This window comes from Pteropus alecto, unplaced genomic scaffold, assembly GCF_000325575.1.
Source record: "Pteropus alecto unplaced genomic scaffold, ASM32557v1 scaffold190, whole genome shotgun sequence".
Classification (NCBI taxonomy): Eukaryota; Metazoa; Chordata; class Mammalia; order Chiroptera; family Pteropodidae; genus Pteropus; species Pteropus alecto.
This window is the reverse complement of record NW_006430462.1, coordinates 3317940-3332376: the sequence shown is the minus strand read 5'-3', so window position 1 is coordinate 3332376 and position 14437 is coordinate 3317940. Positions and strand designations below refer to the sequence as shown.

The following is a 14437-nucleotide window of genomic DNA, read 5'->3' as shown; positions in this document are numbered from 1 at the left end:
TTCCTGCTAAAGGGATTGCAGGCCTAAGGCCTGAAGAGGCCAGATCCTTTGTGCAAGGTCAGGAAGCCAGTTCATGTGAAAACGAAAATCAGACTCAGGGAAATTCTCTATGCCAGGCTCTCTTAAGGGTTTAGAAGCTTGGTGACCTCCAAAACGCACAGTCTCCATGCCCCCAAGTCCAGATGGCAATGCTACAGTGGCTTTACTCCCTCCCCAGGCTGTATCATGTGTCACATTCTTGCTGGGCACTCAGTAGGAATAGTGACTCTTTAGCAACGATGGAGATGGGTGATAATTACCTATGATGTTGTGCCGACAGTGGGGGCAGGTGTGGTGCTGCAGCAGCCATGGGTCCACGCACTTCCTGTGAAAGCGGTGAGTACAAGGGATAACCCGCAGCTCCTAGGAAGGGAGAGAGGACACAGCCTGAGGGGAGGGCATAGGTGGGGGCAGTTCTGCCTTCAGCCCAGCACGCGCTTCTTCCTGCGGAGCCCAGTGTGGACGGAGGCTCCCTCCCCACCTCATCCCCATCTCTAGCTATATATAGGTAGGCTCAATTCCCTGGAGTCAGGGCCCATACATGAGTTCTAGGGAGAAGGAAATAGCCCACCAGCCAGGCCGAACCATGGCCCTCAGTGTTAAGGGAGGAAGCACACAGAAGCAGGCTCTTTTCTGATGGCTAGAGGAGGGCACTCACATTCATGCCACACACAAGGGGAGACAAACGCCGTGTGCTAATGCAGATGGGAAGCCTGGGTGTGTAGAGAAAGGGCTTCTGCATCTTTGGGATGGTGGCCACCTCTGAGTACTCCAATGGAACGTGTAGAAAGGAAGATGCCCAGAAGTCATGATTGACAGCTGGGACAGCAAAGAGGTAAAGCTCTCCCGTCCTCTCTTTCGCTGGACTCTCAACACTTACCTGGGGCACATGGTTTATAACAAAGCAGCCCATGTGGAGAGGAGGTGATGGGGTTTTCTGAGGCAGAACCATCTCTCGAGTTCCTCAGCCCAAGCACCCTCCAAATTTGCTAAATTTCCTTTTTTCCCCCCATTCTCTGACCAGCTCAGTTTGAATAATAGTATTCAAATACCTAATGCTGTGCTTGACCTTGGCAAGGGTTCTACCTGTATTTTTTCATGTAAACTTCATGACAATTGAAATGTCAGTCAGTCTTGGGCCCATGTCACAAGCAGAGGCATAGAGAATGAAGTCACTTGCCCAAGATCACAAAGCTAGAAGCTGCCTGGGTCAGGATTAGAACCCAGGCAGTCTGCCCCTAGAGGCCATGCAAGGCTATTAACGCAAAGGCCTCTGCAAAAATTCATTTTTCATCCAATAGTCTACAGAGCAGTGGAACACTTTCATCAGAGGGGTGACAAATGTCTGCAATGGTTTACTCTCTCAATGTGTATGTATGTATACCTCTACCTAGAGATTAAGCAAACATAGCAAAATGGCAACAATGGCTGATTCTAGGTGAATGATACAAAATTCACTGTATGATTCATTGTACAATTTCTGAAGGTTTGAAAATTTAGAATAAAAAGCTAGAAGAGAAAAAGGGGACATCACACCCCTCATTTCTTTCTAAATAAAAACAAATGTTCTACACTTTTACAAATGTTTTGTAAAAGTTTGTATCAAGACAGGTCTTAAGAGTTTTCAGAAGAGCAATTCTAAAATTAGGTCAACATGTGAGAATGTTCTTAAAACCAGACATTTTCTGGCCTCTCATATACTTCTGATCAACTTCCAAAATCACCTACATTCAGCTGGGTCCTCTGGAGGAGTGTGTCTGCACCATGGCCACCCCCTTTTATGGGGAAATAGTATTCAGAATGTCTCAGGCCATCCCCTTGAGACACAGGCATTAAAACCCTCTGCTCCTGCAGAGCTGTGGGAAATGAATACAGGGCCCTGCCCTGCTAGGGCTTGTGGGCTTCTGCTGACCTGTCCACCTCAGCCCCAACCAGAATGGGCCTGGCCTCTGCCATTACCTCTCCGTCGATGTACTTCTCAAGGCAGATGGCACAGTCAGACGTGGAGCTGCTGCTGAGTGTGTCCAGAGCCCCACAGCTCCCCTCCCGGCGTCCCTTGTTCTTAGAGTTGAACTTTCTGGTTTCCATCTTCTCCAGAGCCTGCACAGCCAGCCTGTTCATGGAATTCTGCGTGGCAGAATGGGGTCCGTATTAGGGTCTGGTAAGTATTAACAGTTGTAGTCATCCCCAGGGCCATGGCACTTGATGAATCAGGATGGGCAAATGCTAGTCTATCAGGCCAGGACAGACTTATGAGAAATCACTAAAAATTCAGACTGCCACAGCACACATTGGCCAGACTCCTGAGTGTCCACGACATCAACTCAGGCTTTTCCCAAATGGCAGGACCAGCAGAGTCTACTTCAATTACTTGGCCAACCCTGGAAGACCTTGAGTCATTAACCTGCTCTGTGCCAAGGATTCCTCCTTTTTACACTGAAGAAAGCTCTGAGGGCAAATGAGACAATGCGTGTGTGTGCTCAGCACTTGGAAAATCAGACATGCTTGACAAATACCAGCCACTGTTCTGTTAGTGATGGCCACTCAACCCTTGTGAGAACTTGCTGATTCTCTTCTCTACAGACTGCACCAGGTCCGTTATCTGTCTCCTGAGATGTCACACTAATACCCATTTGAAAGTCTAGATTTTCACTTATCCTCTCTCCTTCCATCTTCAAATCCTTCCTTCCTACACAGTGATGTATGTGCCAGCTGGGGCACTAGAGTGTCGACTCAATTTATAGAGAAGCACCTGGAGAGTTTGGCAGATGCAGATTCAGATTCAGCAGGTCTGGGCAGAGCCTGAGATTCTGTATTTCTACCAAGCTCCCAGGTGATACTGATGCTGCTGATCCCAGATCAAGGCTCTAAGGTTCCACATGAACATTTAAACATTTCTTTGGAAAAACTCCTGGCTGGCAACACCAATGCTCAGCCTTTGTAGGACTGGACCTCTTGGAACAGAGAAGACTGTGTTATAAGCTTTGCTCTAGTTTTTCTCCATCTTTGCTGTTTCTAGGCCCCCGGAACAAGCTGCAGAGCTCGGGCCCCAGCCCTGATTTTCACCAGTGGCAGAGCAGCGGGAAGCACTGTTCATGGGCTGCTCGGAGGTATTACCTGACTGCGTCTCTGCTTCAGCTTGATTTTGACAAGGAGGATGAGGCAGACCAAGGAGACCACGACAAAGAAAGCCAGGAAAATCCCCATGTCGAAGTACTCTGTGGGTTGCTGGAACAGAAGACAGACACAGTGAGTCACAGCTCTCTTCAGTCTGAGGATCGACGCACCAGCTGTGTTGGCCCACGTTGCAATAAGGATGAGGCACCTGGGGTACGCATCCCCTCATTTCCAGGAACCACCTGAGGTTCTGCTAGCACACACATGGTATGCTATCCAGGCCCAGACAGTACCCTCCAGAGTGGCTGGGGGAGGCCTACATCCGTCTCAGCCAGGTCTCCTAGCAGCCAAGAGAACTCAGGCCATAAAGCCTAACTCCCTACGGAATACCACGAAGTATGCTGTAACGGGTAGGAGAGGCCCTTCCAAATAAACACAAATATCACATTTATGGGACAAAGGAGTGAGTGTCATGTTTTGAGGGAACAGTGATTACTAACCATATAATTAATGGTTTACAACAACTCAGAAAATTGAACACTGTTTCCACAAATATCAGCTTCCACTACAATGAGTCATATTTACCAAAGCGCTCTTTTATTCCTTTAAAAAGAAGCCAGCAAGTCAGTTCTGCAAACTTCCTCTACTTTTAGTTCTTACCTTTTCCTCATGGCTCACTGCTTCCTAAGACCTTGAAGCCACCTCATCTAGGACATGCCTTTAGACAACAGGAATAGAGTTTTGCTATCGATTGCTGCAGGTATTCAGACACTTTGTGCATACAAGAATCATCCTATGTGTGAATATTCCAATGTTTGTGAGTAGGAAATAAACCATATATGGGGCACCTGTCCCAGGTTCCTAGAATCTTCTGTCTAAGGTTTGGGCAAAAGATGCCAGACAAGAGTTAATGGCCAGCAGTGTCCCTTCAACACGCATTAGCTTTAAACACTATTCATTAACCACTTGGAAATCATGGATTTCAATCCTAGCTGAAAGCTAACTTTTCTAGACTCAAATATAAGTTTAAGGGGTTTCAAAAATGCAATTTACCCTATGGGAAGAAGAACGTACAGGCCTTTTCTTTAGTCTAGGTCACATGGAAGGAAGAAGACATGGGAAGCTGAAATTCTGGTTATTCCTTCCCTTCAATCCTCCTCAGTTAGCCTTTCAGAGGGAGATGGGACAGAAGACAAAGAGGGACAAGAGGTTACCAAGAGGGAACACCAGATGGAAGAGACCGGAGACATCTTGGCACAAATTGTCTATTTCTGGAAGGACTTTTCAAATCCTCTCTACGAAAAACACTGGTGAAATTTCTCTCTCACCTCCAGCCTTTAATCTGACCTAAACCTGTAGGAACCTGAGGGTGCATCAGCATTTTAGACAGAAAGAAGACAGGATCAAAAGCTCAAAGCCCAAAGGGAATAAAGGCTCAGGCAGCAGCAGAGAAGATGCTGGGCGTGGCTGGCCAGGGTGGAGGCTCACTCGAGGGGGGCGGTGCTGAATCCTTGCTCGAGCTACTTTCTGCTTGTTGACGATGTTCATCAGCTTGATGGCATCTGCGCCCTTCACATATACCACCGGCCTCTTGAGCGGGTCTTCCGAGCCCTGGTTTAGCTAAGAAAGAAGAAATGTTCTTGGTTAGAAGACGTGCTTACTTTAAGAAGTAGGAGAGAGAAAGAAAGGCTGGAGGAAAAGAATACTAAATACCCGTTTGGAAATCCTCAAACTCCTCAAGCATTATAGCCTTGGAGCTCCCAGAAGGGCAAGGCTGAGGATGATGGTTTTTTTAGGATGGACTGGGCAGGCTGAAAGCCCAGAAAGGTCATTGAAAATGCCCCCCAAGCTCAACTTCCTGGCTCTTTAACCCCCTCAAAAGATTTGCCTTGGAGTATATTTACAAACAGGGATAGCTACTGTCAGCAGACAAATGCAAAGGTCCTGAGATGAAGATGACATAACTGTGACAAGCCAAGCTGACTAAAAAAGTACTTCTCTCAGGAAGACTGCAGTATTGGCATGGCCCAAGGAATTTACCTGATCGATAGCTTCTGGGTTTTCAGACACGTCAAAGATGACTGCAGTGGCTCCCCGCTGCACTGCTCGCTTGGCCTGGCAGAGTGAAAAAGAGCAGGTTGGCACTCTGGTCCTTTCACCTTTCTAAAAGCTGGCCTTGGAAATCAGACCTGTACTCCAATGTAGAATCTGACAGTCACCATTTATGTGACTTTGAGCAAGTTACTATAACTTTCCTAACCTTCAAATTTCCCATTTTGGGGGTGAGGGGGAAGGCAATGCTAGCTACCTTGCAGTTCTCTTGAGAACCAGATGAGCTAGAATACATGAGTGAAAATAAATAACTGGGTGCTCAATTAACCTTTGTCTCCCTATGCAGCCTAAACATTAAAAATAAATGACAAACCAACAACCTGCTCAGTCAGCATAAAGGTAATGGTTTCGGTATTTTCTGCTATGAACACAGAGTCATTGGCAACCAAAGCGAATGCCTTTGGTCCTTCTCTTGTGGTCCTTCGTCCCTCCCATGTCACCCAGTATTGCAGTTGGAACAGCATACTGAATATTTCTGAAGGAAATCTCAAAATGGTCAATTTTAATAACTGACATAAGCTGAAGACCTTTGGAAACTCTGTCAAAGGAAAAAGCTATGAGAAATAATTGCAAATGGGGATTTAGAGCAGTTGGCTGCCAAACCTGGCTGCACATCAAAAACCACTTGGGAAGTTTGTAAAGCAAATTTCCTGGCTCAAACCACAGAGACTGATTCAAGGCTGGAGTGAGGCCCAGGAAACTGAGTTCTGAAAGTTTTCTGAGGGATTCTGATGATTCAACCACTTAGGGAACTATTGATCAGAGAGATGAGATTAGAATGTTTTAGGAACAGATGAGAAGTGGTGAGATTCTTTTTTGGAGAAAAGGATCCCTTTTCATTCCAATTAGCCTTCGAATTTTATGTCCAGCTAAGTGGACAATGGGATAGAAACTGTGGAAGAAAAAGACATGAGACATAACCCTTGCTTTTTGCAGCCCAAATCTTGTTAGGAAAGTTAGACACCTGTAACACAGGGTTAAAAACAATACAAAAAATAAAACCTCCAATAAGATGGGCAAATGATGGCTAGTGCTCAAAGATGAAGAAAGTCCCTATGGGCCAAAGTGCTTAAGAATAAAATCTGAATTCTTTCCATAGGATCACTCAATGTGGATGCAGCATTTAAGAAAGCAACACTGAACTCAAGTACATGAGAATGTGGCTATAACAATGACACCAACAGCCCACTAGAGGGCAGTCTTATCCCATAGCTTTTCTAAAACAAGTTCCTGTATTTTGTACCAATCAAGCAGAATAGTGAATTTCTCAGGGATACTGCAAAATCTTCTAAAACTTAACAAGCTTGGGCACCCTGGGTGTTGTGCAGCAAAAGCTGTCCTAGTTCTGTTGGGGACTCTCTTACTGCACTGAGATTCAATGTATTTAAAGTCTCCTCTGCTGTTTGTCTATCTCACCCTGTTTCATCACCAGCATGCCGCAGTCAGGAGTAACTCTTAGGAGCAATATATTCCTGGCTCTGCCACTGACAAACTGCCAATGATGGGTAAGTCACCAAATCTAAGCTTCAGCCTCAGTTACCCCACCCATAAAAGGAAGAGAGAGCCTGTGTCATTATGACTACGGTCCCTTTCTGTTCCAGTCTTGGACACTCAACTGAGAGGCAGAGGACTGTCCAGAGTGATGGAGAAAAAGCTGCAGTTACTCTATTACCAGCCTCTAGCAGAAGGCGACATGATGGCATCGTGAGAAAGTTAGAGGCCAGGTGATATCCCTTTCCTCCAGAAAACTTTAGGGACACACACTCCTTTACCTGAGGTCAATATCTCATGGACCCTAGAGTTAGTAGGAAGTAGGTGCTTCCGTCTTCTGCTCAGGTAGTATCCCAGTCTTTTCACACTTTCTCAAGATATAGAAGGGCCCCGAAGAACAGCATGAAAAACGAGGTAATAAACAGGAACTCTCATTCCTTTATTTGGCTTTCATTCCTCGATGAAGCACATCAAAAGGCACCCGAGGGGAATGTGCATTCAGAAGCATCTTGATCAGGAGCACTCAGCACCGCCAGCTTTGATACTGGCACACCTGGAGAGTCTAATGGCCGTGGGACAAAAGCTTGCATGATTGCAGGAGTGCAATGCCTTCAGCATGAGGCCTCCTTATGCTTTCAGGCTTCCCTGCTCCACAAGAATGTGGAAGTCTCAGGGATTTGGAGGTGAGGCATAACCTATTTGGGACAGGCACTTTTCATAAGACGTTTTTAACAAAAATCTAGGAGAGCTGACTGGTCTCCTGGTTTCTATACTGAAGAGAATATGTCGAGAATAAGGTGCTTAAATCCCATGTACTGCTTTATCTCAGACATAACCAGGCTAATGCACAGGATCCAAGTACAAATATATATTGCAAAAAGGACAACTATCACAGTTGACTTACTTTAAAAATTGTTTAATATAAGCTGCTATTAAAATAAGGCTGCATTTCCTGCATATACCATGACTGGGCAGGAGGAAAATCAACCCGGAATCTTACTGGGAACTTGCCTGTCAGAGGCCCACTCAGGATTTATAATAAGCCATGAATAACCCATATTTTAAAAATGACACATTTTACTATTCTTAAAGCAAATTTAAAAACACAAAATAATACTTGGTTACACTGTCCATTTGTCATGTTTTCAGTTCGACTGATGACATATTCTTTAAACTAATCTTTGTATCTTAGATTGTTCACCATTTTATCTAAATTTGAGCCAGAATAATATTTTAAAACCAATCTAGATCATAGTTGGGAGATTATCAGTCTTGTGATTGCCAGAAATCCTGTCTTTATAACGTCCAAAATTCTCAAAGCTGTTTCAAAGGAAGGATGGGAAAGGTGCAGCCTGGTAGGCGTTGCTAGATGAAGGTCACTGGTAAACTGGGCTATAGTTGCAGAGGGCAGTTACTCTTGGACTATGCACAGAGCACAATAGAAAGAAGAGCATGAGAAGGATATGAGCAGCAGAAAACAGGTAGGGAGTCTTGGCAAGTTCTCCTAGAAGCGGCCAAAGGCTTTGCCTTACTGACCTCTGCATGCCCTTCCCCTCAACCCCACCCACACAGGTATTTTCACATTCTTCATCACTTTGATGCTTTGATTAGGCCAGGGCAGGTTGGCACCAGCAAGCAGGTGACCAGAAGCCCAGCAGCAGAATGTGGAATAAAAGGTTGTCATGGTTCTTTATTTACCTTTCCAGGGCTGCAAGACCTGAGGATAGGCAATGTCCACAGCCAGTGAGACAAGTATCAAAAGTGCAGACATCTGCACACTTATAGTTTGCAAAGTACACAAGCCCTAGACGACAGGGTCCAACTGTGGTTGGCACTGTTGCAATGCAAGACTCCTAATGTTATTCAATAAATGTTTATTCTAAATGAAAGCAAGCTTGCTGGGACTACTCTTGGGTTATTGCTCCCCAAACATGGATACGGTTTTCTCCTAAGGATTAGTCCCATTACTATCTTGTGGGTAGGAAAATTCAAAGCCTAAAGTCTGTTTTAGTTTCAATTAAATCTAGGAATTTCAATCAGGAATAGAACTGTGCAGTTATACCCAGACTTGGTTTGGGGCTTGGTCCCGGCCCATACCTACACTCACTGGAGGCTCTGAGCACAGACTCCATTTTTCACCTGTTATTTATCTGTTTCTTTGTCAAGCACTCAATGTGGAGACCCCAATGCCTAATCTTTACTGTAGGAAAATTTCAACAGAATACAAGCTTAAGGGGAAATAACCCAAAAGATGACTAAAAAAATCTCCTTTGTCCCAAACTCTTGATCAAGGAAACTGGAGTTAGAGCTGACATGAAGACGTGTCTTCAATCTCTTAGAGGAATTTGTGACATATCGAGGGTGGGATCCAAATGGACTTATTTTTTTGCCTCTCTTGAATATAATTTTGCGTTTTTTTTTTCTTTGCACTTATACACTTCCAACAAGGTATTAAAAATTCGTTGTCAGTATCTTTAAGGCTGTGATATATATCTTCATATAGTCTACTCACTTGTGTTATTTTTGATATTTGGGCTATTCCAGTTTTTTACTTAATTAATGCTACACTGGATAAATCTTGGCTTACATTTCCAATTTCCTTAGTATGAAGGCTCAGGGCCATGGAGGCTAACTGAAGAATATGAAGATTATTAAGAATCAATACAATTCACACAGGATTTTAATCCCCCTCCTTATAAACTCATGCAATTCAATTTATCTACAGTAATGACAAGATTGGATGGCACAGACAATACAATACAAACTAGTCAAGAGATTTAACTTCTCGGTAAATGGGCCTGTTGGTGAGTTGGCTAGGAGAAGGAAATCGGTTCGAGAGTAACTCTGCATGATACTTCATATGCAGAAAGACACTCCAGAGTGAAATATATAATGAATCAATAATACCTAGCCTACTGATTCTTCAAGGTCAAGTTCATGTGCAACACCCCCATAAGACTGACAAATGCTTCTCTTTAGTTGAAAACAGCTCTTGTCCCTGAGTTCTAACATCTCCAAGGATTTCTCCTCTGTTGCTTACCACTTTCTGTGATGCATTCCCCCTCTCTCCAAATATGAGCATCTCTAGTGTTTTTGCTATTTATGAAAGTATATACGCTTGAAAATTTAAATACAGCAGGTCCTTGAAAAACATTGTTTCGTTATTGGTTTGTCTGCATTGTGCAAGTCTCTGTATGTGCGCGCGCACGCACACACACACACACGCGCGCGCCACATATTGGAAGGGTGTCCTGTTCAGGGTATGTTCCTGCCTTGCACCCTGAGCTGCTGGGAGAGGCTCTGGCCACCCAGGATCCTGAATAAGCAGGTTTGGAAACAATGATCTTACCTGTTTTTAATAACCTTTCTTAAATATTGTATAGCACACATTTATTTCAATGTTTAATATTAGAAGAGTTTTGAGTCTTTATTTAGAAGTTGGGTGATCGCTATGTGACCAGAAATAAGCCATAGGAACTTAACTCTTGCTTATGGTAAGATTGGGGTTTTTTTTGCGTAAAGTTGCAGTTTCCAACAACCTATCAACGACATTGAGGACTTACTGTAATTCAGAAATTAAAAGCAAAAAATAACTCACCTATTACAACCCTCCCTCATATCCCAGCTTTGTAACATAAAGTGTGGTTTATAATCTTCCATGTTTTTAAAAAAATGCATATATTGCAGGAATAAAGTATATATGTATATACTCACATATCAAAATACTTAAAATTAAGTTGGATGTATACACTGTTCTGTACTCTATTTTCCCCCTTAATGCAACAATTTGCTCAACAGTACTATATGCGTTGATACAGAAAAATGCTCATTTTTCTTACAAGCTACACATATTATTCCATTATATGGTTTGTACCAGAACTTAAGACTGTCCTCCTGACAGGCATTAGGGAATTTCTACATTTTCTCTATTATAAACAGTGCTGTATTTATAATCTCATACTCATATTCTTGTGGTATCTATCCTTAAAATAAATAGCTGTAAGTGGCCCTGCTGAGACAAAGGGCATAAACATCTTACATATAAATATGCCTTGCCTGGGTGCTAGGCTAACCTGCCCTCAGGGTCTAATGGAGCCAGGAGGTAGTTCTTACTGTCCAGTCTGTATGCCCCATAAAACCTAGCAAAGCAGATTGCCCCAGGCAAGGTCTATACTCAACAAATTAACATAGTAGGCGGGAACAGAGTTCACTTCTATTTGTAGTGCCATTTATTAATTTATTTGTTTCACAGTAGTAATTAACCAGTTACTATGTGTGCCAGGCCCCGGGGATACACACACAGTGAGCAGCAGGGTGGCAGACCTTTCTGATGAGGCCAGGGGAGTTGTAAGGAATAGTCTGAGAGGTTAGTTCCATAGGCAAATGGGTAAGAAATTGTGACCATGAGATCACTTCCCAAAGAATGTATCAGGGAATGAGAGATTTTTTTTGGTCAGTGTCCTTTGAAAAACACTGTATAATCTCCAGTTGTTACTCCTGACATTTATAGAGCACATTAGTATGCTAGAGGCTCTTCTCTATCCAGCATTTCCAATTTTTTTTTGACACATCTGTCTGCAGTAACTCCTGTTGACACCTTCCTTTCGATGAAAGACATGTTGGGACTCAACGCTGGCGAACAGTACGATAAGGTGGGAAGAGTACCATCCTCCAGTCGCTCCCTTGCTCTAACTCACAGGTAGGAGGCTGAGGGATGTCAAAGACCTACATTTTGATCTAGAAAAAAACTGGCGTGTAAAGAATACATACATTGCAATTTGAATAACAGTTATTGATATGAAAACATTCAATTACATAGTTTAATCTGCTAAGTATTTAAAAGGGCTAACTGTGTGCCAGGCACCTCAAGAAAGATAGATGCTAGGACCTCTGAGAAGTGTCTGTCATTCCACACTTGCTGCTGTCCTGGGGGAAGAGAGTTTGCTTAGCAAGGAGCAGGATGAGGGCACTGATGTCTCTTCCTTTCGTGCCCAAGCGAGTGTTCACCTGCAGCTCTCCTATGACACACTTCTATAGCATTGTGGCCCAAGGTGGCAGAAACCATGATTGCAAAGAATCCGAAATGACACCAGAGTCCCAGAGCTTGGTTTCCATGACTTGGCATCAGCATTCTGCTTCAGCTTAGGTCCCCAAATTGCTTCTGTGGCTATTCTCATAGCAGAACACACTGTCCCGAACACCTGTGGGTCATTTCTTGCTCAGGCTGATATGGGTGTGTGGGGTCTTGCCATGGGCCTACCCTTCATCCAGGGCTACTCTACAACCTGGGCTCCCTCCCTCAGGGAATTGCGCCCCCCTTTAGCCAGTCCCTCCAGGGGGCCAGAGGGGGCCACGCCAAACCAAAGCCCTTTGCCCTCACCTTTAACACTCAACAGCTTACCAAGTTTTGCTGATTCCGTCTTCCAAATCCATTAATTGTTTTCCCATCCCTACTGCTGCCACCCTATGCAGGACACTAGACTTATCATGAGTCACAATACCATCCTCCCTTGGGAGTTCCCTAGCCCACACCACCAGCCCTCCAGCGTGGACTCCGTGTAGCAGCAGAGGGACCTGTCTAAACCAAAGATCTGACCTGCACCACTCTCTGCAAATGACCGCACTGAGCTTAGAATAAGGTGTGACCTCCCCACTGCTTATCGCAAACTCAGCACTCCAGCCCCCAAGTCAAGCTAGGCTGAGCTGCTCTGTGTTCTCTGACCGCCTGTGTCCTTCCCACTGAGGAATACACTACCTCACCGACACCGGCTAGCCTTTACCTCGTCTCTCATTTGGCTCAGGTGTTATTTTCTCCGCAGTGTTAGTACCTGTGGCCTGATTCTAAGCCTCGCCATTGCGGCTCTTATGACATCACATTGTAACTGTTTACTTAAAGTGCCTCCCTCACTAGAGGACAGCCAATGTGTCAGACTTCTTTCTTGAATTCCCAGAATCTAGCAAAGGGCCTCGCATAGGGTAAAAGGCCAAGAAATGTTTGTTGATTAACCTAAAAAGAATCAGCTTTTGCCCTTGGGTTAGCATCAAACGCCCTGGGCTCTAAGCACAGACTATAGCTCACACCTGACCAGCTGATGCCTTTGACTCTGAAACTGAGAAAAGCCCATTTTCTACTAGATCTTCTTGGAACTCAAGATTTTTTGCACTTCAGATTTTCAGGATTTGGTTTCTTACTAACCGCACGCACGGCTTCTGCCATATTGTTTGTTGATAGGCCTCTGATTGGTGGTGGTTACTTCTGATGCAGCCATTTTTGTCTCTGGGCAACTTTGAACCCAGCCATTAAAAGTGGCTCTGCCTGGTTGGGATCTTTATCAGGCCCCAGGCCTCTGTGAGCACATCTTTGATGTCAAAGCTCTTAGAGAACAAGTCCGTACACTTGCAGTGTTTGTTCCTTCCACTCAAGGGAGGAATGCAAGCCCCCTCTAGAACTCTCACCAGAGGAAAGTGGAAGAAATGACAACCCCTGAGCATATCCACAGAACATGTGGCACAGATGCGGAATTTATGGTTTCCTTCCATTATCACTTCGGGGACCTAAAAGACCATGAAACCTGTGGAGAAAACTGGCTTACACCAAATGGGCCCATCCCGGGAAAGTATAGGGACACTGGCCTGCCCTCCTCACTTGGTGGGAAGATTTGGAGCTTGGGTTTCTGAGTGAACTGGCTGCAGATTTCAAACTCACAAACTTGATGGTTTGGGGCAATAAAAGACCAAAGCACAGGCTTGAGAGGCCCATCCACTTAAGGCCTGAGCCTTGCACACATCATTGCCAGGAACAGCGTTGCTTATGTCGTCACTGCTGTGGTAAGGGAGGGGCAAGGGACTGTGAAGACCTATGGAGACCAACCAGCCAGTTCCAGAGACTGGCCATGCCTGATGCCCATCAGTCTCTCTTGGCTGGTCCTACCCTAGTACAAACAGCCTGGGCTCACTGAGTCCCTTTATGCCCCTCCCTTCGGAGGCCACTAAGTGGATTTTAAACCCTCCCTCCTCACTTTTTCCTCTCCTCCTCCCCTGTGTTCTTCACTTAGTAGTGACCACCCAAGCACTAGGCTCTTGATCATTCTGGTCAGCTGCTGTTCCCTGAAGCATGAGTCACTGCACAACAGGGGACACCCTTGCCAGGCAAGGGAGCTTGCAAGGTCTGTCTCACCAAGAGTCGTGTTTTCCTACAGAAACCTTTCATTCCATAGGAAATGAAGTCACACACCAGAGCACATGGGTAACCAGTGAGAAAATCCTGGTGCGAGAAGGGGGCGGGTGTCAGAAGAAAGTGAGGAGGGAAAGGACCCTAACACACATGACCACCAGGGGAACCACCTGCCAGTCTGGGGGAATCTGTAGGGAGGAGGTAGAAAGGAAAGGGGTGCACATAGCTTAAAAAACAACCTGGTTTCTTTTAAAACATAGAAAACATGTAAGATTTTACCAAACCAAACTTGTAGGGCGTTTGGTTAGTTTACTTTCATGACTTGGAGCCCCTAAGCCATTGCCTAAAGGAGCTTGACACACAAAATAGTCGCAGAGGAATGGGGCCTGAGTGGGGGCGAGGTGGGGGGGCGGAGGTTGCTGGGCAGCCAGGCGGTTTCACTTTCGGGGGTAGGAGGAGGTGGGTGCCGGGTGAGGGTGGGTGGTGCAGCCCTGCCCGCTCCAC

The 14437-nt window shown here is 45.1% G+C and overlaps 1 protein-coding gene across 1 annotated transcript in view; it reads right to left on the bottom strand.

The window, feature by feature from the left end:
- The window catches only part of ZNRF3 (zinc and ring finger 3), a 59378-nt gene that overhangs the window by 7088 nt on the left and 37853 nt on the right, over positions 1-14437 (bottom strand). The window contains exons 2-6 of the mRNA XM_006904875.3: positions 5197-5271; positions 4645-4776; positions 3157-3267; positions 1999-2166; positions 300-402 (exon numbers count right to left, since the gene is read on the bottom strand). Coding sequence (XP_006904937.1) covers positions 300-402; positions 1999-2166; positions 3157-3267; positions 4645-4776; positions 5197-5271 — 589 coding nt within the window. The remainder of the gene's footprint in view (positions 1-299; positions 403-1998; positions 2167-3156; positions 3268-4644; positions 4777-5196; positions 5272-14437) is intronic.